Here is a 25841-nt window from a genome sequence, read left to right as displayed (position 1 = left end):
TCTGGGCCTGCGACAGGTGGTGGTGAGTGAACCAACACGAGGGAAAAACCTACTTGACCTCGTCCTCACCAATCTACCTGTCGTAGATGCATCTGTCCATGACAGCATTGGCAGCAGTGACCACTGCACAGTCATTGTGGAGACAAAGTCCCGTCTTCACACTGAGAACACCCTCCATCGTGTTGTGTGGCACTACCACTGTGCTAAATGGGATAGATTCAGAACAGATCTAGCAGCTCAAAACTGGGCATCCATGAGGCGCTGTGGGCCATCAGCAGCAGCAGAATTGTATTCCACCACAATCTGTAACCTCATGGCCCGGCATATCCCTCACTCTACCATTACCACCAAGCCAGGGGACCAACCCTGGTTCAATGACGAGTGTAGAAGAGCAGCACCAGGCATACCTAAAAATGAGGTGCCAACCTGGGGAAGCTGCAACACAGGACTACATGCATGCTAAAAAGCGGAAGCAGCATGCTATAGACAGGGCTAAGCGATCCCACAATCAACGGATCAGATCAAAGCTCTGCAGTCCTGCCACATCCAGTCGTGAATGGTGGTGGACCATTAAACAACTAACGGGAGGAGGAGGCTCCGTGAATATCCCCATCCTCAATGATGGTGGAGCCCAGCACTTGAGTGCAAAAGACAAGGCTGAAGCATTTGCAATCATCTTCAGCCAGAAGTGCCAAGTGGATGATCCATATCGGCCTACTTCTGAGAGCCCCACCATCACAGAAGCCAGTCTTCAGCCAATTCGATTCACTCCACGTGATATCAAGAAACGGCTGAGCGCAAAGGCTATGGGCCCTGACAACATCCCGGCTATTGTGCTGAAGACTTGTGCTCCAGAACTAGCCGCGCCTCTAGCCAAGCTGTTCCAGTACAGCTACAACACTGACATCTATCCAACAATGTGGAAAACTGCCCAGGTATGCCCTGTCCACAAAAAGCAGGACAAATCCAACCCGGCCAATTACCGCCCCATCAGTCTACTCTCAATCATCAGCAAAGTGATGGAAGGTGTCATCGACAGTGCTAGCAAGCGGCACTTCCTCACCAATAACCTGCTCACTGATGCCCAGTTTGGGTTCCGCCAAGACCACTCGGCTCCCGACCTCATTACAGCCTTGGTCCAAACATGGACAAAGGAGCTGAATTCCAGAGGTGAAGTGAGAGTGACTGTCCTTGACATCAAGGCAGCATTTGATCGAGTCTGGCATCAAGGAGCCCTAGTAAAACTGAAGTCAATGGGAATCAGGGGGAAAACGCTCCACTGGCTGGAGTCATACCTAGCACAAAGGAAAATGGTTGTGGTGGCTGAAGGTCAATCATCACAGCCCCAGGACATCACTGTAGGAGTTCCTCAGGGCTGTGTCCTAGGCTCAACCATCTTCAGCTGCTTCATCAATGACCTTCCCTCCAACATAAGGTCAGAAATCTGAAATAAAAACAGAAAATGCTGGAGAAACTCAGTAGGTCAGGCAGCATCTTTGAAGAGAGAAACAGAGTTAACGTTTCAGGTCGATAACCTTTCTGACGAAAGGTCATCGACCTGAAATGTTAACTCTGTTTCTCTCTTCACAGATGCTGCCTGGCCTGCTGAGTTTCTCCAGCATTTTCTGTTTTTATTTCAGATTTCCAGCAGCTGCAGTATTTTCTTTTTGTATCAGAAATGGGGATGTTCGCTGATGACTGCACAGTGTTCAGCGCCATTCACAACTCCTCAGATAATGAAGCAGTCCATGCCCGCATGCAACAAGACTTGGACGACGTTCAGGCTTGGGCTGATAAGTGGCAGGTAACATTTGCGCTACAGAAGTGCCAGGTGATGACTATCTCCAACAAGCGAAAGTCTAACCACCTCCCCTTGACATTCAATGGCATTACCATCGCTGAATCCCCCACTAGCAACATCCTGGGGGTCAACATTAATCAGAAACTTAACTGGACCAGCCACATAAATACTATGGCAACAAGAGCAGGTCAGAAGCTAGGTATTCTGCAGTGAGTGTCTCACCTCCTGACTCCCCAAAGCCTTTCCACCATCTACAAGGCACAAGTAAGGAGTGTGATGGAATACGCTCCACTTGTCTGGATGAGTGCAGCTCCAACAACACTCAAGAAGCTCGACACCATCCAGGACAAAACAGCCTGCTTGATTGGCACCACATCCACCACCTTAAACATTCACTCCCTCCACCACCGGCGTACTGTGGTTGCAGTGTGTACCATCTACAAGATGCACTGCAGCAACTCGCCAAGGCTTCTTCGGCAGCACCTCCCAAACCCGCGACCTCTTCCACCTAGAAGGACAAGGGCAGCAGGTGCATGGGAACGCCACCACCTCCAAGTTCCCCTCCAAGTCACACGCCATGCTGAATTAGAAGTATATCGCCGATCCTTCATCGTCACTGAGTCAAAATCCTGGAACTCCCTACCTAACAGCACTGTGGGAGTACCTTCACCACACGGACTGCAGCGGTTCAAGGCGACGGCTCACCACCACCTTCTCAAGGGCAACTAGGGATGGGCAATAAATGCTGGCATTGACAGTGACGCCCAGATCCCATAAACGAATAAAAAAATACACTGACATTTCACACCAAAAACTATTACTGGATCTTAAAACAGAGAAAAATAAACTCTTAAAAAGGAATAAAGTACTCCCTTGGTAGTGATAAGAAGATAATTAATGCATATGGAAGAGCTGCAAGGGGCCTCGAAGGATCAGACACTAAAATTAGTGAAAGAAACAATGAAGGGTTGAAGATTAAATAAGGGGAATGAGAATTCTAGAATGGCGGTAAATTCTTCTTATAATAGATTCTGTAACATGTTCTGGGACTCTGAGATAGCACAACACAGTGGCGCTCCAATGCATCAGGTCAAGGTGACTGGACACGTGTTTGTGCCCACAATTTTCTGTGTGAAGGTTTCGCTGAATCAGTGTTCCATCATGGCTAAGCGTGTAGTACAGGTCAGACACAGCTCGACAGGGAAAGTTAGTTTCTATGTGCGCGTCTTTGGTTGCTCACACTTTCGCTCTGGTGGCCTTTTGCTGAATGGCCAAAAAGTAGATCCTACGCCAGACAACTCAGGCAAGGAACGGATCATGTAATTAGTAGACCTTAAAAAATGGAAGGGGAGGAAATACAAAATAAAAAATGTCTCATCCCCACCCCCGTCCCCCCAAAAAACTTTTGAAAAACTTGATAAGGCTAATTGGGAAACAGAATTTTCCAACCCTAAGGCCACACTTCTATTATTTGTATGCTGTAAAATTGGAATTGTATTTACAGTTTTTACAGTAGATGTACCAGAATCTTTTCTACCAGAAGCTACATGATGAGCCACACTCAATTAGTAGGAATCCTTGCAATCATGTTGGAGGTTTGCTGTACCCATGAATTATAACTGAGTAGGTCAAACATTACAACAACAACAATCTCTTGCATTTATATAGCACCTTTAACGTAGTAAAACGTCTCGAGGCGCTTCACAGGAGCGTCATCAAACAAAATTTGACACCAAGCCACATAAGGAGCTATTAGGACAGGTGACTAAAAGCTTGGTCAAAGAGGTAGGTTTTAAGGAGCAACTTAAAGGAGGAGAGAGAGGTAGAGAGGCGGAGAGGTTTAGGGAGGGAATTCCAGAGCTTAGGGTCTAGGCAGCTGAAGGCACGGCCGCTAATGGTGGAGCGAAATCAGGGACGCACAAAAGTCTTGCACCCTCATTTGGATCTAAATTTAATCTGCACAAATTAGTTTTCAATTCGCCCCCAACTGGTTGCTAAGCCTGTTTCTGATTCCGCCACTTGTCATTGAAAGAGGACGGCATTCATTTAATGTTTTGATGGTTCACATTCACTGTTCTATTTGGTAGCTGATTCCATAAATGGATAACTCCAGGTCAAGTAAATTCTTTATGACCTTTACAATTTTATAACCTTTCCTTCTCAAAATATCAACTTCCTCATTTGGATATGGTTCCACAGATACCTTTCCTAACTATTTTCATATAACACTGATAGTTTCAGTACAATTTGCACACCCAAATCTTTTAACTATTGTTCAGTCAGATTTGCTTTCTTAGTACTGATTTAGATCATCTTTCCTTTTTTCAGTATTATTATTTATCGTTCACTTTCACAGTTGCTAAATGTGTGTTGGTCTCTAAATGATGTTCGTAGGTGTCTCGTAGCAGGCTTGTTATAAAAATGTAGGTGTATGATATGAGGAAATGTAGCAGCAAGGATAGAAAGTTGATTGAGGGACAGGAAGCAAAGGGTTAGGGTTCATGGCTGTTGCTCAGATTGGAAGTGGTGTACACCAAGGTTCAGTGCTGGGCCCACTTCTGTTCTCGATATTTATAGATGGTTTGGACTTGAGAACACAAACTCAAAATTTGCTGAAGGCACAGAAGTAGGGGTTTGCAAACATCAAGGAGGACTGTAAAAGACTTCAGGAAGACATAAGCAGATTGGAAGAATGGGCAGACAGATGGCAGATGCAATTTAAAGTGGAGAGTGTGCGATAATAGATCTCAGACGGAAAAGCAAGGAACTGGAGTATGCACTCCAAAAAAAAAATAAAGATGCCAAAGGCTGTTGATAAACAGAAAGACCACAGAGTTGCAAATCATAATTCCCTGGAAGTGCAAGTTTAGGTAGATAAAGCCACAAAAAAAGGTAACACCATTTGGGGTTTTTTAACTAGTGGTATAAAACCTACCTCTTTAACCAAGCCTTTGATTACCTGTCCTAATATCTCCTTACATGGCTCAGTGTCAAATTTAGTTTGATAACACTCCTGAGAAGCACCGTGGGACATTTTACTACATTAAAGGTGCTATATAAATGCAAGTTGTTGTTATATAGAGTACAAGAGTAAAGAAATATTAATACATTTATACAAGGCATTAGTTTAGTCACAGTTGAAGTTTTGGGCAGTTTATTATAGAAGAGGTAGTAGTACCATTGAGAGATTACGGTGTAGGTTCAACAGGATGATGCCAGGCATGGGAATCTACAGTTTTGAGGAGAGATTTGAGATACTTGACTATTTCATCTGGAAAAGAGAAGGGTAAGAGAAGATTTAACAAAAGCTATTAGAATTATTCAGGGTTTTGATAGGCTAATAGTGAAACACTAGCCGCGTTTTTTCCTATCGATGTGGCTTGGGGGCGGGACAGCTGCCTTCCGGGTTCCAGTCCTGACCCCCAATGACATCAGACGCACAGACGTGATTTTGTGTCAATTGGCCTTGTTAAGCCTGCCCTGCGGGCTTGCCGGCCAATTAAGAGGAAGCCGGTGTCAGATGACGCGTCATCTGCCGGTTTTCTTAAAGCAGCCACGCACAATTTTTTGGACAGCTGATTTTTCAGTGTTTGACAGCATTGAGGTGCTGCAAACACTGACAATCACTGTACAAAGGTGAGCCCTTGCACCCAAGCTCTCCAGTGACTCCCTCCTTAGATTAGAACAAATGGCAGCTGTAGGTGAGGTTACAGAAGTGATCTGTCACTGGTGAGAGAGGTTCTCCCAATGAGGGGACTAGACACACAATCCAAAACTTGTCAGCTACAGAAAAGTGTAAATGCATTAAAAATGATTTTTCCCAACATTTTCTTACCTCTGAAACTCACCAGTGCACCACTGGAGCCTTCACACCACTTCTGCAGCTGTCATCAATGCAGAAACACTACAGTAGGCCCACAGCACACCGCACTTACCTGGCGTGGTGGCCGGACATCGGGAAGCCCACAGTAGACCTGTCAAAATTGCAAAAAGCCTCTTAACTGTCTGTTAACAACCTGTTAACAAGCAGTTAAATGCCTATAATCTTCTTCCCGCCGCTAGGTGTCGGGTCCATGCGCAAACTGGGGACCCGACACCTGGGAAGACTGTTTGGAGGCGGCTTGCTAGTGGGTTTCTGACCCGCTGTCAATCTTTGCGATTTTGCCAGATGTCCCGCCTCCAAACCCGCCCCCTGAGCGCCGGCAAAATTCGGGCCACTATTTCCTCAGGCTGGGGAGGCAGTGATGAGGGGTCACAACTTAAATTTGTCACTGACAGGAAACAGAGAGGTTAGGAGAAATTTTAAGGGAAAATCAGATAAATATTTGAATCAAAGATCCAGGGATATCAGAAGAGATCAGAGCAGTGGAATTCATTTTAGATTGCTCTAGTAAACAGCCAGCACCGACTCAATGGGCCAAGTGGCCTTTTGTCTGTGCTGTAAATATATATGGTTCCTCTCCTCAGAGCATCCAGCTTTTCTTCTCAGTTGGTAACTGCGCTGTCTAGTGTGGAGCTGAGATAGGAATGTCTCCGGTTCAGTGCCTTGGTTTATGCGGAGTTAACTGATCTCAGCTGACTTCCTGGCACTGGCGGTGCTCCTGCTGCCCAGGAAGGGGGGAAAAAGAGTGGGAGAGCAATAGTGGTAGGGGATTCTATAGTAAGGGGAACAGATAGGCGTTTCTGTGGCCGTAGACGTGAATCCAGGATGGTTTGTTGCCTCCCTGGTGCCAGGGTCAAGGATGTCACTGAGCGGCTGCAGGGCATTCTGGAGGGGGAGGGTGAACAGCCAGTGGTCGTGGTCCACATTGGTACCAACGACATAGGTAAAAAGAGGGATGAGGTCCTGCAGCAAGAATTTAGGGAGCTAGGTGAAGGATTAAAGAGCAGGACCTCAAGGGTTGTAATCTCTGGATTACTCCCGGTGCCACGTGCTAGTAAGTATAGAAATAGGAAGATAGAACAGATGAATGCGTGGCTAAAGGGATGGTGCAGGGGGGAGGGCTTTAGTTTCCTGGATCACTGGGTCTGCTTCTGGGAAAGGTGGGACTTGTACAAGTCGGACGGTTTACACCTGAACCAGAGGGGAACCAATATCCTTGCGGGGAGGTTTGCTAGCACTGCTGGGGGGGGTTTAAACTAACTTGGCAGGGGGATGGGGTACAGAGTGGAGCTATAGTAGGGGGTGATTTACAGCCAAATACAGAGGGAAAAACAAGTCAGCTGGGAAGGCAAGGCAAATATGTGAAGGCAAAAGAGAATATGGCAGGGCTGGAAGGCATTTATTTTAATGCAAGGAGTCTTGCAAATAAGGCGGATGAACTGAAGTTGTTGTTGAACACATGGGAGTACGATATTGTTGCTATCACGGAGACATGGTTGAGGGAGGGTCAGGACTGGCAGCTCAATATTCCGGGGTATAGAATCTTCAGGCGAGACAGAGGGGGGTGTAAAAGGGGAGGGGGTGTTGCAATATTAATTAAGGAGTCAATTACTGCTGTAAGGAGGGATGATATATTAGCGGGTTCCTCTAATGAGGCCATATGGGTAGAACTTAAAAACAAAAAGGGGGCAAGCACTTTGCTGGGAGTGTACTATAGGCCCCCAAACAGTCAGGGGGAGATAGAGGAACAGATATGTAGGCAAATCTCAGAAAAGTGCGAAAATAATAGGGTAATAATAGTGGGGGATTTCAACTTCCCCAATATAAATTGGGATAGTCAGAGTGTGAAAGGCTTAGAGGGTGCAGAATTCTTAAAGTGCATCCAGGAGAGCTTTTTGAACCAACATGTAGAAAGTCCTACAAGAGAGGGGGCGGTACTGGACCTAATTCTGGGGAATGTAGCCGGGCAAGTGGTGGAAGTGTCAGTAGGAGAGCATTTTGGCGACAGTGACCACAATTCGGTGAGATTTAAGGTGGTCATGGAAAAAGACAAAGACGGCCCGGAAATAAGGGTTCTAAATTGGGGGAAGGCCGATTTTAATATGATAAGGCAGGATCTGGCCAAATTGGACTGGGAGCAGCTACTTATAGGAAAATCCGCATCAAAACAGTGGGAGACTTTCAGAAGGGAAATAGAGAGAGTACAACGCCAACATGTTCCTGTAAAGGTCAAGGGTGGGACCAACAAGCAAAGGGAACCTTGGATGACAAGGGATATACAAAAATGCATTAGAAATAAAAGGGGGGCTTTTGGCAGTTACAAAAGACTAAAGACGGAAGAAGCCCTAGAGGAGTATAAAAAATGCAGGGGCATACTTAAAAAAGAAATTAGGAGGGCGAGGAGGGGCCATGAAATAACACTGGCGAGCAAAATAAAGGAAAATCCTAAGATGTTTTATAAGTATATTAAGGGCAAGAGGATAACCAGGGAAAGGGTAGGGCCCATTAGGGACCAAAGTGGCAATCTGTGTGTAGAGCCAGATGATGTAGGCGGGGTTTTAAATGAATTTTTTGCATCTGTGTTCACTATGGAGAAAGACGATGCAGACATAGAAATCGGGCAAGGGGGCTGTGACATACTTGAACATATTAGCATCGAGAGGGAGGAGGTGCTAGCGGTTTTAGCAGGCCAAAAAGTGGATAAATCCCCAGGCCCAGACGAGATGTATCCCAGGCTGCTGTGGGAGGCAAAGGAGGAGATTGCAGGGGCTCTGACACAAATTTTCAGAACCTCTCTGGCCACAGGGGATGTACCAGAGGACTGGAGAACAGCTAACGTAGTACCATTATTCAAGAAGGGTAGCAGGGATAAACCAGGGAATTACAGGCCAGTGAGCCTAACATCTGTGGTAGGGAAATTATTGGAAAAAATTCTGAGGGACAAAATTAGTCTCCACTTGGAGAGGCAAGGATTAATCGGGGATAGTCAGCATGGCTTTGTCAAGGGTAAATCATGTCTGACAAATCTGATTGAATTTTTCGAGGGGGTGACTAGGGGGGTGGATGAGGGAAATGCTGTGGATGTGGTTTACATGGACTTCAGTAAAGCTTTTGACAAAGTCCCGCATAGGAGACTGGTCAAGAAGGTAAGAGCCCATGGGATCCAGGGTGCCTTGGCGCGTTGGATCCTAAACTGGCTGAGTGGCAGGAGGCAGAGGGTGATGGTCGAAGGTTGCTTTTGTGACTGGAAGCCTGTGTCCAGTGGGGTACCTCAGGGATCGGTGCTGGGTCCCTTGTTGTTTGTGATCTACATAAATGATCTGGATGAGAATGTAAAAGGTATGATCAGTAAGTTCGCAGATGACACGAAAATTGGTGGGGTGGTAAATTGTGAGGAGGAAAGCCTCAGGCTACAGGACGATATAAACGGGTTGGTCAGATGGGCGGAAAAGTGGCAAATGGAATTTAACCCTGAAAAGTGCGAGGTGATGCATTTTGGACGGACAAATAAGGCAAGGGAATACACAATGAGTGGTAGGACCCTAGGAAGTACAGAGGGTCAGAGGGACCTTGGTGTACATGTACATAGATCCCTGAAGGCAGCGGAACAGGTAGATAAGGTGGTTAAAAAGGCATATGGGATACTTGCCTTCATTAGCCGAGGCATAGAATATAAGAGCAGGGAGGTTATGATGGAACTGTACAAAACGCTGGTGAGGCCACAGCTGGAGTACTGTGTGCAGTTCTGGTCGCCTCACTATAGGAAGGATGTGATTGCTTTGGAGAGGGTGCAGAGAAGATTCACCAGGATGTTACCTGGGATGGAGCGCCTCAGCTATGAAGAGAGGCTGGACAGGCTGGGGTTGTTTTCCTTGGAGCAAAGAAGGCTGAGGGGGGACCTGATTGAGGTGTACAAAATGATGAGGGGCATAGATAGGGTAGACAAAGAGGAACTTTTCCCCTTAGTAGGGGGGTCAATAACAAGGGGGCATAGATTCAGGGTAAGGGGCAGGAGATTTAGAGGGGATTTGAGGAGGAACTTTTTCACCCAGAGGGTGGTTGGAATGTGGAACTCAATGCCTGAAAGGGTGGTAGAGGCAGGAACCCTCACAACATTCAAGAAGCATTTGGATGAGCACTTGACATGCCATTGCATACAAGGCTATGGACCAAATGCTGGAAAATGGGATTAGACTGGACAGGGATGGATGGGCGGCGCAGACACGATGGGCCGAAGGGCCTCTTTCTGTGCTGTAAAACTCTATGACTCTATGACGTGACGTTATAACTGGCCGCAGCACTTACGAAATGAGGAGGAGAAAAATCAGTTGGGGGTTCCTGCTCCTGACTACTGCGCGGTGACCTTTGCTGCAAAGAGATTGGCTGAGAACTTCCTCAGAGCCGCTCTCGCTCCGCTGCCGTAACATTGTCGGAAGCGCGGCGTAAACAGGGTTTCTGTTGCGTGTCCTTCGAAGCTACGACGGTGGAGCGGGAGCAGCTCTGAGGAAATATCTGGCCAATATTGCCGGGGTCAGTTTGGGTGTGGTGCTTCCCATGGTCGTGGAGCCTGCTGGCACACTCTGTCTTGGCTTGTCAATAAAGGATCGCACCTTGGGATGAGGGATCAGAGGATGGCCAGCACTTGTGAAAGATGAGGCAACACCATCAGGAAAGGAGGCGAGAAAATGGGATGTCGGACTCCAGGAAACCAGCATTCCAATAAATTTGTTCAATATAGTTTGCTTTTCATAAACCATTGTTGGTTTGGATTTATTGCTAGACCTTTATTATGTGCTTTTAATAGTAATTTCCACTGTAAATGTCACACTAACAGATGTATAATTACCAGGTACATGCTTTTGACCTGACCTTTTAAAGTGTAGAATCATATTAGCTGGTTTCTAGTCCTCTGGTACCATCCTGTTTCTTATGAGCTTTGCACAAATTTCCAACACCCCTGTCTGCACTTTCACCCTAATTTCTCTAAGTTCTCCCAGATGCACTTCATAAAGGCTTGGTGAACCTTCGCGTACTCCAATGTCATAAGCATCATTTCATAGTTAATTATATTCTTCATAACCTCTTGCATGGGGATCTAGCCAGCCTCCTCTGTAATCAAAACTGTTGTGCAAAAATCATTTAAAGGATACGTGTTGTATAGTTTCAATAGCAGCTCATAAGGCTGCATTTCTAAATGAGCAGCAATCTAGAGAGCGCAGTTCCCAGTTAAACTACCAATAAGGAGATTGTTGGTGAAAAAAAATCTCCTGGAGTGGATCCCACACTCTCATAACGGCCCGGATTTTTGCGATGGGTAATGGCGGCAGACTGTCAGCGTTCGCCATCATTGTTCCTCTGAAACTGACTGTAACTTCAGGATTTAGCGCATGCGCATCTAAACGCGGAAATCCTGAAGTTGCAGTCAGTCATTCACTGCTCCGACACAGGCTGCGCTGTGGAACCACCCCACACCCTCCCCTCATAGCCAGCAATCCGTGAAATCAGTGGAACTGACAAAAACGTGAGCTTTTCATGCTAATCTCTATATATATAAACGAGTCGATCTGTCTGTCTGTCTGTCCTTCTGTCCCCGGGTGTGCGTCTGTCCGGCTATGCGCTCGAAAGTTATAGAGCGTACCTACGCGCGCGTTACCTCCAAAGAAAGCTTACGGTTCCGGGACGGTCGTAAGCGTATTTACTTTTCGGTCGGACGAAAATTGTTCGCGCCTTATGCAAAAAACCTTCAAAATTAAACTCATTATCTGCTACTTAGCATTGATTGACTGACGTCAAGGTTCGACCAATCCTGTGCCGTCACGATTGACCAATCCTACAGTACGGTCCCCTGATGGTTGGCCAATCGGTGTGTGTGTGTGGGCGGGACTAATCGTTTTCATCTCGGGGATCTGGCAGCCATTGTTTCACTGCCATTACTTCAGCTTCCAGCTCAAACTACTTTGATCATCAGCTTTGAAAAAGTTAGTATCTCTTTTAAAAATAACATAAGATTTACCAAAAATGTTTTATAAGAGATACTAACTTTTTCAAAGCTGGATGATCAAAGTAGTTTGAGCTGGAAGCTGAAGTAATGGCAGTGAAACAATGGCTGCCACATCCCTGAGATGAAAACGATTAGTCCCGCCCACACACACACACCAATTGGCCAACCATCAGGGGACTGTACTGTAGGATTGGTCAATCGTGACGGCACAGAATTGGTCGAACCTTGACGTCAGTCAATCAATGCTAAGTAGCAGATAATGAGTTTAATTTTGAAGGTTTTTTGCATAAGGCTGCGAACAATTTTCGTCCGACCAAAAAGTAAATATGCTTACGACCATCCCGGAAGCGGAAGCTTTCTTCGGAGGTAACGCACGCGTAGGTACGCTCTATAACTTTTGAGCGCATAGCCGGACAGACGCACACGTGAGGACAGACAGAAGGACAGACAGACAGAGGCTTTGGGGCCTCTCTGTGTCCCTCTGTGAATCTGCTGCCGGGCAACATTTTAAATCGAGTCCCAGGCTTTTGGGCCCTGTCTGTGTCCCTCTCTCAATCTGCTGCCGGGCAATATTTAGACCTTTTAATACATTGAAAGATGAAAGTGAAAGTACTTATAAAACGTTTTTGGTAAATCTTATGTTATTTTTAAAAGTACTTTCACTTTCATCTTTCAAGGTATTAAAAGGTAGAAATGTTGCCTGGCAGCAGATTGAGAGAGGGACACAGACAGCGCCCAAAAGCCTGGGACTCGATTTAAAATGTTGCCTGGCAGCAGATTCATGGAGGGACACAGAGAGGCCCCAAAGCCTGGGACTCCATTTAAACCGCCCGGCCCAAAACAGCCCTGGCAACGCCGGGCTCCCCCCAGCTAGTATCATTGATAAATGCCCCATTAAATGTTAAGCCTTGTTGGATTAGGTGTAACTGGGATTTTAACAGCGTATTGACTGCTAAACAACCATTCTGGCCCTGAAAAACTAATTTTTATATTTCTGGAGTGTCAAATTTCTCCAGTATGATAAAAATTACAATTAAATTTTTTTTCCCCCAATCTTTATTGTGCCCTCTAACATTTTTAAAAAAGTGCAGATAATTCAGTGCTTTTCATTTCCTGGTTTGCTGTCTGTGAGAATTCTTCAATGTGATTGACTGCTCAGACAGCTTGTTGACATCACTTCAGCTCTTCACTGGGGATTCCCATTACAGAGCGCTACAATCAATTGCGCGTAAACTGTGGGCAGATTACTTCGAGGTCTGGGCCTTAGCTTTGTTGCTGACCACAAATTATGGCGCATTGTTTTACTTCTCTCTTTTCTCCCCTTCTGTCCTCAAGGCACAGGGTCTTGCTGGAAGCGGTTTCATGAATTGTAGCAGCCCTTCACTATCTCGCAGAGGGCATTCTTCATGTGTGAGCCTGACAGTGAGTGCCGCAAGGCTATTCCACCATGAAGATGTTATAGACACTTTCCAGCACTGGTCACTGGATTGCAGGAACCTTGGCTGATTTCCGCCCTCCCCCCCCCGCCCCGCCCAATTATAGTGCCCTATCTAACCCCACTGCGGTCGGCTAACTCAACACTAACCAGGAAACAAACTTGGGACCTTCCTTGTTCTGTATGGCTCAGTAACGTACCATGAGGCACATTCACCTGTTCAGTCACTGGGGGAACTTAGTAATCAGCTTATTAAAAATCATTAAGTTATAGAAAGTTTTACAGTACATCTGATGGCTGGGGAGTCCAGAACCAGGGGTCATAGTCTAAGGATAAGGGGTAAGCCATTTAGGACTGAAATGAGGAGGAATTTCTTCACCCAGAGAGTGGTGAACCTGTGGAATTCTCTGCCACAGAGGGCGGTGGAGGCTAATTCATTAAATATATTCAAGAAAGAGTTGGATATATTTCTTGAGGCTAAAGGGATCAAAGGATATGGGGAAAAGGCAGGGACAGGGTACTGAATTTGGATGATCAGCCATGATCTCATTGAATGGTGGAGCAGGCTCGAAGGGCCGGATGGCCTACTCCTGCTCCTATCGTCTATGTTTCTATCTTCACCAGATATACGCACATAATTATTTTGATTTTCTTTCTTTCTCTTTCTAGGGTGAATGCTCCCAGAAGTGTTACAACATATTTGTACTAGAAACAATCTGTGTGGCCTGGTTTTCGTTAGAGTTCCTACTGCGATTTATCCAAGCACAGAGCAAATGTGTGTTTCTGAGAACTCCTCTGAATGTCATCGACATAATGGCCATTTTGCCTTATTACATCAGCCTGATTATAGATGCCGTTTCAGTTGATGGGAAACCAAGTGGTCCTGGAAACCTAGATTTGGAAAAAATAGGCCTGGTCCTCCGAGTTCTGCGTGCTTTGAGGATTTTGTATGTGATGAGGTTGGTTCGTCATTCCCTAGGGCTGCAGACCCTGGGACTCACAGTCCAACGCTGCACTCGGGAATTTGGCCTCCTTCTCCTCTTTCTCTGTGTGGCCATGGCACTCTTCTCGCCTCTGGTATTTTTAGCGGAGAGTGAACTGGGTGCGAAACATGAATTCACCAGCATCCCAAGCAGCTACTGGTGGGCAGTGATCTCTATGACAACTGTGGGCTATGGAGACATGGTCCCACGCAGTATACCTGGGCAGGTGGTAGCTTTAAGCAGCATCCTGAGTGGCATTCTCCTCATGGCCTTCCCGGTTACCTCGATCTTTCACACCTTCTCCCGTTCTTACATGGAGCTGAAGGATCAACAGCAGCGCATTTCGAGCAACAAGATCCAGCTCAAAGGAAACGCCAAATCCCAAAACAGTGACAGCTCTCAGGAAACAGACATCTCATTTCCAATGGACCTTGGAGACTCTCCGCTTCAGAAAAACAGGAGAATAATTACACCGAGGCTTGCAGACTGAAGAGCATTAATCAAAGGCCTCCAGCTCTTTTCAAGTCGGGGAGCAACCACCAGCTCCACACGAAGAGTTGTTGTTGAGACAGATGTTTATCTTGCTGTATCTATATTTGTGATTGATGTGTTAATACGGCTGGGCTGATGCCCAATTTAAAACATAAAGAAAAGGCAATAGGAAACAACAGCAGTCTGTAATACTGTACGTTGCATTTGAGTAACCCTACTGAGAAACTCTTTTTATTTAAGTTTTGTAGAGCTTCAAGTGGAAAATCAAATTATGCTCAAGTGCTTGGCAATTAAAGATTTCTGATAGACTGATATTGCTGGCGCACAGTGCATGTTCTGATAGTCTACTTTTGTTTCATTCTAGTTGTTGCATTCTTTAACTGATTTAGTTAATCAGGACCTACGTTTTCCAACATGTTAATGTTTTATTTGGAGGTACAAAATGAATTTGAATTCATGATATATTAAAATTCCCTTTTTTATTACTAATTGCAGCAGGCTCCTACTTCTTATCTGCTAATGTCTACCATCACGTGGAAAATTTGACTGAAATTAGCAATGATCAAATCTTCTGTTCAACTCTTTACTTTGTTAAAATTGGAAATTCCAAGTCTGGATGATGCATTCTCCTAAAATTCCATAAAGCTTCATCTGAACCGATTAGAAGTAATCATAAAGCATAACACCGCAGGTGCTGGAAATTTGAAATGTATACAGAACATGTTGGAAATACTCAGCCGGTCAGGCAGCGTCTGTGGAGAGAGAAACAGAGTTAACGTTTCAGGTCAATGACCTTTCACCACTAGTAATCATTATGCTTGTGAGAAGATATTTTGCAACCTTAAATAAATGCGAGAAGCTGGGCACTGGGTGACCGAATGAATTTGCACATTCGAGTAGATTTTCCGAGGATCCACTCCCAATGCAATTGGGGAAATCGGGAGCTGAGGTAGCAACATGCCGAATTCATGGCAACCCAGATTTTCCGATATTCAAAATGAATGCCAGAAAGTGAGGACCACCAGGAATCAGGCACATTGACCTTCTTGTCCAGTTCTCCAATCTGTACTCGGAACATAGCAACACGAGCAGTCTATTAAGCCCCTTGAGCCTGTTCCACTATTCAATTAGATCATAGTTGATTGTACCTCAACTCCGTTTTACCTGCCTTTGTTCCATGTCTCCCATTACTATTAGTTAAAAAAAATCTATCACTCTGTCTTGAAAATTTCAAATGACCCGCAAGCCTACATTTCGTTGTACTGCACTTGTGCACTAACAATGACAATAAAGTTGATTATTATTATTATTATCCACAGCCTTTTGCCAGAGCGAATTTCAGATTTCCACTACTCCTTGGGTGGAAAAAGCTTCCTGATTTCATTCCAAATGGCCAGGCTCTAACTTTAAGATTGCACCCTCTTATTTTGGATTCCCCCACCAGACAAAATAGTTCCTGTGTTTACCCTTTCAAATCCCTTTATCATTTCAAACGCCTTGATTAGATCACCCCTCAACCGTCTAAATTCAAGGGAATAAAAACAAAGTTTATGTATCATGTCCTCATAATTTAACCCTTCAAGCCCTGGTATTTTTCTGGTGAATCTGTGCTGTACACCATCCAAGGCCAAAATGTAGTTTCTGAGGTTCAGTGCCTAAAACTGAATGCAGTACTCCAGATGGGGCTCTGTACAACCGAAGCATCACTTCCTCACTTATTTATTCCAACCCCCTTGAGATGATTAGCCTTTTTGATTATTTCTTGTATCTGTCTACTAGCTTTTAGTGATTTTTGTGCATGGACACCTATATCCCTTTGCTCCTCCACAGGTCCTAATCTCTCACCATTAAGAAAATATTCCAGCCTCACACTTCCCCCACACAGATCTCCATCTGCCGTAGTATTGCCCACTCACCTAGTCTGTCTATGTCCCTTTGTAATTTACTCTTCCCATCCACACAACTTACTGTGCCTTCTAACTTAGTGTCATCAGCAAACTTGAATAAATAACTCTCTAATTTTTCATACCAGTCATTCATATGTGTGGTGAAAAACAGAGGCTCCAGTTCAGATCCCTAGGGAACACCGCTTGTCACATCCTGCTAATCATAAAACAAACCCTTTATCCCTACTTTTTTTCTCTTACCTCCCAATCAATTACCAAACCATGTCACATGGTTACCTCCAATTTCATGTGCTCTTATCTTTGCTAATGATCTCTTGTGCAGAACCTTATCAAATGCCTTCTGGAAGTCCATATAGACAACATTGACAGACACTCCTCTATCCACCATGCTAGTGACCACCTCAAAAAATTCAACTGGATTTTTCAGACATGACCTATGTGGCGGGAATGTTTAACCTGGCATTTGTCAGTCCAAGTTTTGGATGTTCTCCAGTGCCTGCTGCAAGCTGGCAAGGGCTGCTTCATTATTGGAGAAGTTGTGAATCGAGTGGAACTCTGTAGAATTATCAGTAAACAGCTCCACTCCTGACCTTCAGCTTGGCTCAGTGGTAGCACACCCACTTCTGAGTCACAAGGTCAGGGATTCAACAGGACTTGGGCGCCACAATGGGCAAGATCAGAACTTTTGTCATGTGGGAAGCTATGGAAGCATCAATTTAGAAAATGCTTCGTACTGGGGAGAAACCATTCCTCCCATTCCCATCATCCATTAAGATTGAATCAGTGCATGGGCACACATTTCCTTAAGAATATTCCTGTTAAAATACATCCATTTCATTAAGGGATAGAAATGTTATTCCAGATGGGATATCATGGAAAATTAGTAGTGTGTAACGGTGATGGGCAGTCAGCCTGGTAAAATGTCACTCTTAAGATAAAGAGTGAACAAAGCAGTCAAATATATAATTCTACATTACAAATAATTGCTAGAACTTGGAGCAATTCAATTCAATTCAATTTTTATTTGTCATATATGCAGCAAACGTGTGTACTGCACAATGAAATGTTGATTTTTACAAGTCCTCCCAACATTGGAATAAATATGGCATAGCAATGATAAAAATACTAATAGAAATACAGTAATAATAAATAAAACAGTAATAAATAATAAATTATTCATTCATGAGTCTTATGGCCTGGGGGTAGAAGCTGTTTCGAAACCTGCTGGTACAAGACCGTATGCTTCGTTATCTCTTACCGGACAGGAGCAGGGTGAAAAGGTTGTGGCTAGGGTGGCTTGCGTCTTTGATGATTCTCAGGGCCTTCCCCCGGCACCTCTCGGGGTAGATATCCTGCACAGCAGGTAGTTTAATTCCTATAGTATGTTGTGCAGCTTTCACCACCATCTGTAGAGCCTTGCGGTCTGTGACGGTGCAGTTGCCATATATCTCAGACCGATTGAGATGAATTGTATGGCAACTTATAGATGGTCTAAATCTTAAAAAAATGTAACTGATTTTCTTAATTAAGTAAAATTCATACCAACAAAATCTTGCATTTATATAGCGCCTTTAACGTAGTAAAATGTTCCAGACACTTCACAGCAGCGATTATCAAACAAAATTTGACACAAGTCACATAAAGAGATATTAGGACAGGGCACCAAAAGCTTGGTCAAAGAGCCGGGTATTAAGGAACATCTTAAAAGAGGAGAGAGAGATGGAGAGGTTTAAGGAGGGAATTCCAGAGTTTAGGGCCTAGGCAACTGAAGGCACGGCCACCAATGGTGGAGCGATGAAAATCGGGGATGTGCAAGAGGCCAGCCAGAATTGGAGGAGCGCAGAGATCTCGGTGGGTTGTAGGGCTGGAGGAGGTTACAAAGGTAGGGAGGGGCGAGGCCATGGAGGGATTTGAAAGCAAGCTTGAGAATTTTAAAATCAAGGCATTGCCGGACTGGGAGCCAATGTAGATCAGCGAGCACAGGGGTGATGAATGAACGGGGCTTGGTGTGAGTTAGGATACGGGGCAGCAGAGATTTGGATGAGCTCATGTTTAGGGAAGGTGGAAGGCTGACCAGGAGAGCATTGGAATAGTTGAGTCTGGAGGCAACAAAGGCATGGATGACACTAGAATAAAGTTTTGCTTTTTAAACTTCCTCCCTTTGAATTGCACCCCATAGCTTTATGCCAGTGTAACTGGGCAAAAATATATTAAAATGTTATGGGGTAAAGTAATTGCAGGATCAAATATTGCAGTCAGTGTTGAGCGAGATGAACATCCCATACCTGTGAGTTTAAAAGGAACTGATGGAAACCTACACATTTTTGTAAAAAGGAACACCAAAGACACTAAACTCTCATATTCAAAATAACATTGTTATAATTTAATGGATTTCTTTTTTTCATAATTTGAGCTTTTTGAAGGCTTGGCAATTATCAAAATTAATGGCTAGAGGTCTGCAATTAGGCAATATGATTTGCTGCTGAACTGGTCTTAAATTTTTTTAACTCCTACATTCTTAGAAGGTTGATTTAATTTAAATTGTGGTATCATGTAGGTGATGTCTCAAGGGAGCTGGTCACCATCTAGATACTGATGGATATAGTGCAAAAACATGTAGGTTTTCTGGAACAGAGAACTTGTAGTTAATTAAATCACTTGCCTTGTGCCTCACACTTTAATCACCTGTCTACCATTCCCTCGTGGAACCTGTGTGTTCATTCTGTATTGTCACAATGATGGCTAGTTTTATTACATTAACTGTCTATTAACCAAAGGAGTGTTATGTAACAGATACAAGACTTTTGTCTAAAATGTAAATCTGCTGTCGCACAGAGCTGGTACTAATTTAGATTCCTATACACCAGTCTTGTAATAAAGAAAGTTTCTCTATTGTGTCTGGTACTGGAGATTGTGGAATGACATTTCAGTAATCTAATTCATACAAAATTACTGAAGTAACATACAAAGTGACAATAAGTGTAATAAATATAGGGGAGTAGATTATTAGGATTGTGGTACAAAGCAGTAACTTGGTAACAAGTCCAAATAACATCATAGGTAGAGAGAGAAAAGTTTTATCAACTTATCATACAATTATACAGCACAGAAGGAGGCCATTCGGCCCATCATACCTGTGCCAGCTCTTTGGTAGAGCTATCCAATTAGTTCTACCCCCCCTGCTCTTTCCTCATTGCCCTGTAAAAATTTCCCTTCAAGTATTTATCCAATTCCCTTTTGAAAGTTACAATTGAATCTGCTTCCACCGCCCTTTCAGGCAGTGCATTCCAGATCATAACTTGCTGTGTAAAAAAAATGTTTCCTGATATCGCCTCTGGTTCTTTTACCAATCACCTTAAATCTGTGTCCTCTTGTTATCGACCCTTCTGCCATTGGAAACAGTTACTCCTTATTTACTCTTATCAAAACTGTTCATGATTTTGAACACTTCTATCAAATCTCCTCTTAACCTTCTCTGCTCTAAGGACAGCATCTCCAGTCTCCCCACAGAACTGAAGTCCTCATCACTGGTACCATTCTAGTAAATGTCTTCTGTTACACCATCTCCAAGGCCTTGACATCCTTCCTAAAGTGTGGTGCCCAGAATTGAACACAATACTCCAGCTGATGCCTAACCAGTGCTTTATAAAGGTTTAGCATAACTTCCTTGCTTTTGTACTCTATGCCTCTATTAATAAAGCTAAGGATCCCGTATGCTTTTTTAACAACCTTCTAAACTTGTCCTGCCACCTTCAAAGACTTGTGCACAAACACCCCCAGGTCTCTCTGTTCCTGCATCCCCTTTAAAATTGTACCATTTAGTTTATATTGCCTCTCCTCATCCTTCCAAAATGTATTGCTTCACACTTCTCTACAATAAGTTTCACCTGCCATGTGTCTGCCCATTTCAGCAGTCTGTCTATGTCCTCTTGAAGTCTGTTACTATCCTCCTTACTGTTTACTACATTTCCGAGTTTCATGTCATCTGCAAACTTTGAAATTATGCCCTGTATACCCAAGTCCAGTTCATTAACATATATATCAAAAAGAGCAGTGATCCTAATACCAATCCTTGGGGAACACCACTGTATACTTCCCTCCAGTCTGATAAACAACCATTCACCACTACTCTCTGCTTTCTGTCTCATAGCACATTTTGTATCCACGCAACAACTCTCCCTTTAGTCCCATAGGCTTTAATTTTGCTAACAAGTCTATTATGTGGTAACTTGTCAAACACCTTTTGAAAATCCAGATGCACAACATCAACCGCACTACCCTCATCAACCCTCTCTGTTACTTCAACAAAAAGCTCAATTAAGTTAGTAAAACACGATTTGCCTTGAATAAATCCTTGTCGTCTTGTAATTAAAACCTTGAAATAACAACAGAAAATGCTGGAAAAACTCAGCAGGTCAGGCAACATCTGTGGAGAGAAATTTGAGCTGACGTTTCGGGTCGAAACCCTTCTTCAAAACTGGAAAGAAAATAAAATAGATTGAAGGCAAGGCTGCAATCGAACAAAAGAGACAATAAAAGGTATTTGAAGCCAGACGAGATGGTAATAGGCCCGTGGAGACAAAAGGCAGCTGAGATTAGGTGTGAAGTGTACTGGCAGGTAAGAGACAGCTGTCAGGTGAGAGAGAGAGAAACAAAAGGAAAGGGGGGGGGGGGGGTGGGGAGGGAGGACCCAAAACAAAGGGGTGGAAAAAATAAGTAAAAAAGTAATAGGGGCCGAGGTTATGATCTGAAATTGTTGAACTCGATATCGAGTCCGGAAGGCTGCAAAGTGCCTAGTTGGAACGTCAACTCAAATTTCTCTCCACGGATGTTGCCTGATCTGCTGAGTTTTTCCAGCATTTTCTGTTATTTTGGATTTCCAGCATCTGCAGTATTTTGCTATCGAATTAAAACCTTGAGATGTGTTACTTTCTTGTGGGGGGCAGGGAGATTTAGAGGCCAGGAAACCTGAAGTACAAATTTAACCTGATTTAATTTTATATTCCCCGTTTCCCAGCTACAGCCAGCCAGATTGTGAGGCTGTCGGGCAAGTAGGCCTGCGGCACCAAGTCACAGCCGGGGTCTGTTGTCAGGAGGGGTTTGGACATCGGGAGAGAGGAGCAGACGTCAGGAGGGGAGCAGGCATCGGGAGAGAGGAGCAGGCATCGGGAGAGAGGAGCAGGCATCGGGAGGGGAATGGACTTGCAGGGAGTCCGTTTCCAGGGGGGTGTCCGATCATGGGGGCGGGGGGAGAGGGGTCGGATGATTGCGGAGTGGTTTACCGATAAGCTTGGTGGCCGAGGTGGGGATGTACTCCTGCTCCTCCTGGCCCACAAGCAGTGCTGGAAAGGCACTTACTTGTTCCATACCTCGGTTCTCACCTCTGAGGAAGGATGTTCTTGTCATGGAGGGAGTGCAGCGAAGATTCACCAGACTGATACCTAGGATGGCAGGAATGACGCATGAAGAGAAATTGGGTCGATTAGGCTTATATTCGCTAGAGTTTAGAAGAATGAGAGGGGATCTCATTGAAACTTATAAAACCCCTCGAGATAAAGGCCAAGATTCCATTAGCCTTTTTGATCAGTTTTTGTACTTGTGCACTAGTTTTTAATGATGTGTGTGCATGGACACCTAAATCCCTTTGATCCTCCACACTTCTAGTCTATCATTAAGAAAATGTATCTTTCTCGGATCCAAAGCTACCACATTGAACTATGAATGCCATAGTTTTGCCCACTCATGTAATCTATGTCCCTTTTCTAACCTCCTGTTTCCATCCACACAACTTATTATGTCTCCTAACCAACTGTCAGAAGAATTTAGAAGAATGAGAGGGGATCTCATTGAAACTTATAAAATTCTAACAGGACTAGACAGACTAGATGCAGGAAGGCTGTTCCCAATGGCGGGGGAGTCCAGAACCAGGGGTCACAGTCTAAGGATAAGGGGTAAGCTATTTTTGACTGAGATGAGGAGGAATTTCTTCACCCAGAGAGTGGTGAACCTGTGGAATTCTCTACCACAGAAGACAGTTGAGGCCAATTCATTAAATATATTCAAGAAGGAGTTAGATATATTTCTTAAGGCTAAAGGGATCGAGGGATACAGGGAGAAGGCAGGGACAAGGTACTGAATTTGGATGATCAGCCATGATCTCATTAAATGGCGGAACAGGCTCGAGGGGTCGAATGATCTACTCCTGCTCCTATCTTCTATGTTTCTATGTTCAGCTGCCGGGATTCCCGAGGACCGTGAAACCCGACCGGCCAGCATAAGATTTAAAACGGAAGTAAAATATGAGGCATGCAGTCTCATTACAATTTAATTCGGGACCTGTCTTTGGAGAGCAGGTTAGTCGCCCACCGCTCAACCCGCCTCCGTTAAAACTGGAGGTGGGCGCGTTTCCAATTTTTTTACTTTTAAACTCCCCGCCGATTCTGGGGGGGGGTGGGCGTTAAAATTACCCCCCATAGTAAATCTCTTACAAATATTTTGCACACATCATTAGCAAACAATATTTATTGACTGGTTTTGCACAAGTTGTGATGGAGTGAAAATGATGATCTTATGATATTTGTTATCCATTGTCTCTCATTTGCATAATTTATTCATGCCTCTGAATAGATTAAGTTCCCTTCTCGAATCTCATATTAAACGACAAACAAAATATGTGAACCTGTTTCAACAAAGTGCTGACACCACGTTACAATTGTTAATACAATCACATTTTTTAATTAACTAATTTTTAACACTTAAGGTATGGGCTAGTTTTCAGAATTTGTAGAAATAGGGATCTTATTGCGACAATGTTGATATGAGAAATCTCTGCTTATAATAGCCAAGGCCAAAATAATCAATATGGTCACAACATAAAAAATTTCTTCCAACTGCAGTGTTGTGATGCTGAGATGGATCATGCCTGATCGGAGTTGTTAGGAACAGAGTAAAGTCAGTCGGTCCAACAAGGCTGTTCCATTTTATTCATTGATTTCAACCCTCTTCTCTCTATCTCCCTCCATCCTCTCTCTCCTGCGATCCCTTGTTATCTCTTGAACTCATTAAACCGTTTGCTCCAACAGTCTTCGCTATTTCCCGAATTCTCTATTCACTCTTAATTTTCTCATGTTTAAATTATGTTCCCCACAATCTTGTACAAAACCAAAATTTAAAAAAAGGGTTTGTGCCCATTGCAAGGCTCTTCTCCAAATAAATTTTTCCTTTTTGCTTTACTGTTACTGGTGACTCAGTGACACTCTCACATTCCTCCTGTGGGGATTGTTCTTCCTGCACCACTTCATCAAGGAATTCTATATATAGGTTTCCCACATTACAACTCTACACTTCAAAAAAGTACCTAATTGGTTGTAAAGCACGTTGGGACATCCTGAGGTAGTGAAAGGCGCTATATAAATGCAAGCTCTTTCTATTTTGTTTTTTCCCCCTCAACAGTGGTGTGGCCCAAATCTCCTGCACAAAGCAAATGATAACAGAAAACTTGCATTTATATAGTGCCTTTAATGTCGTAAAATGTCCCAAGGTGCTTCACAGGAGCGATTATCAAACAAAGTTTGACACCGAGCCACATAAGGAGATATTAGGACAGGTGACCAAAAGCTTGGTCAAAGAGTTAGGTTTTAAGGAGTGTCTTAAAGGAGGCGAGAGAGATGGAGAGGTAGATAGCAGGGAATAAAACTACAGTAAATGCAGCTTTTCTTTTTAATTGGGCAAGTTCACTGTGGTGTGGTCAAGGTATGATCTGTGGTTTATACTGAGTTTGTTCATCTCAACTGGCACAATTGTGGAGTACAATTGGATTAAGTGCTCTTGCTGGCTTCCACTTCTGATTGTTATCCAGTGCCTCCTTGCTGGGAAACTCAACTGTGTGCATCTCAAACCCACTAGGCATGGCTCATTAACTTGGGATGGAGGAGGGGTAGCAGGATTACAGCAGGTTGCATGATGCTAAACAGGATTAATATTAATCATATCAGTAACAGTATATAGCAGCAGTGCAATTAAATAAAATCTAGCCACAGTTGTAGCATGAGATAGGGTGGGAATATCACTTCCTTTCATGTTGTTTCCAGTTTTCATGTCATGATCAAAGCTCATAATACCACATTCATTTGCAGGGGTTTTCTTCTTTTCAGGTTTCACCACCCCACACATCATTTCCATATGAGAAGACAGGCTCCCAGGCCTCCGGCATTTTATAACAGCCTTGTAGGAGACTGGCCCAGAGTGATTTCTCTCAATTTAGAGAGTTACTTGACTTCTGCTCACTATCTGTTTCTGATGGCATGGTTGAGCTCACGTCTTGTACATCCATGACTTGTAATAAAAAAATAACATTTAAATCCCATCTCTGTTGTGCAATGATAATTTTAAATGGACCAAGAAGCCAAGTTTAAAGGGCACTGTCACCATAACCAAAATCTCTTACAAAACACGTTACTGTATACAAGGAATCATTTCACATGCAATTCAACTATTTTGTGGACAATCAGTGAAGACAACTTGAAATTGCAGTAGATAAAACATCAATTGCAACACAAATTTTTCGTAGGTGCCATTTATGCCAGCTTCATTGCATGAGCGGTTTCAGAAACTGAATTTACCTGCAAAATTCCCTACCCAAATGATACCACCTCTTAAAAGGCATGAACTATATTGAACATATCCCTGCTAAATAAGGTGAGAGGTGGCCAGGAATATATACACAGAAACAGACCTGCACGCACAAAGAAGAAAATCCCAAACTTCTTATCTGTTGGTGTTCAATGTTGTCGCAAATGGTAAGTCAGAGAATACCTGTCTCTGATGTCTTCATGTTACCAATTCTCTCGATCTCTCTTCTGCTTGTTGCTTTCTTTTCCCTCCAATTTCTCGCCTCTTAACTCTTTTTGCTTCTCTACCTTTTTCTTCTTCCAGGTTGGAGATGGTGGGTGGTATGGGGGTGTGGCAGGGAAAGGGCTGCCAACAGATGTAGGTTGTATTTGGAGTGGGGAGTTACTGGGAAAATATAGTCCTCAGTGGGTCCCTTCCCCCCAATCATTTATGCTTCCCTCAGCTCCCATCACGTCCCCTACCCCTTCCCACTACCTACCACCCCCACTCCAATCACTGTCCCTACCTCTCTGAATGATCCACTCAGCCCCTGTATCTTCCCCTCCTCCTTGCTCCACTATCACTCACCTCACCTTTAACTATGCAACCACTCTCCCTACTCCAACTCACTCCTCTCACTGATGGGTGGCAAGAGGCCCTAGGCCCCCTCACTCTCAACCAGTTTCCATCCTACGTTCCCTTCCTGTCTACTTCCCTCAAAGAGGCTTC

The 25841-nt window shown here is 44.1% G+C and overlaps 2 protein-coding genes across 2 annotated transcripts in view; one reads left to right on the top strand and one right to left on the bottom strand.

Moving 5' to 3' along the window:
• The window catches only part of LOC147115243 (voltage-gated potassium channel regulatory subunit KCNG2-like), a 97689-nt gene extending 82975 nt beyond the window's left edge, over positions 1–14714 (top strand). Inside the window, exon 3 of the mRNA XM_085993624.1 lies at positions 13790–14714. Coding sequence (XP_085849750.1) covers positions 13790–14593 — 804 coding nt within the window. The 3' untranslated portion in view covers positions 14594–14714. The remainder of the gene's footprint in view (positions 1–13789) is intronic.
• A 75-nt stretch (positions 14715–14789) lies between these two features.
• Positions 14790–25841, bottom strand: part of slc66a2 (solute carrier family 66 member 2) — a 90223-nt gene continuing 79171 nt past the window's right edge. The window contains exon 7 of the mRNA XM_085993623.1: positions 14790–15347. Coding sequence (XP_085849749.1) covers positions 15329–15347 — 19 coding nt within the window. The 3' untranslated portion in view covers positions 14790–15328. The remainder of the gene's footprint in view (positions 15348–25841) is intronic.

The sequence above is a fragment of the Somniosus microcephalus genome, chromosome 7, assembly GCF_052327205.1.
Source record: "Somniosus microcephalus isolate GS21.2 chromosome 7, FLI_Smic_1.0, whole genome shotgun sequence".
Lineage (NCBI taxonomy): Eukaryota > Metazoa > Chordata > Chondrichthyes > Squaliformes > Somniosidae > Somniosus > Somniosus microcephalus.
Note: the sequence above shows the minus strand (reverse complement) of the source record. Positions and strands in the feature narration are given on the sequence as shown.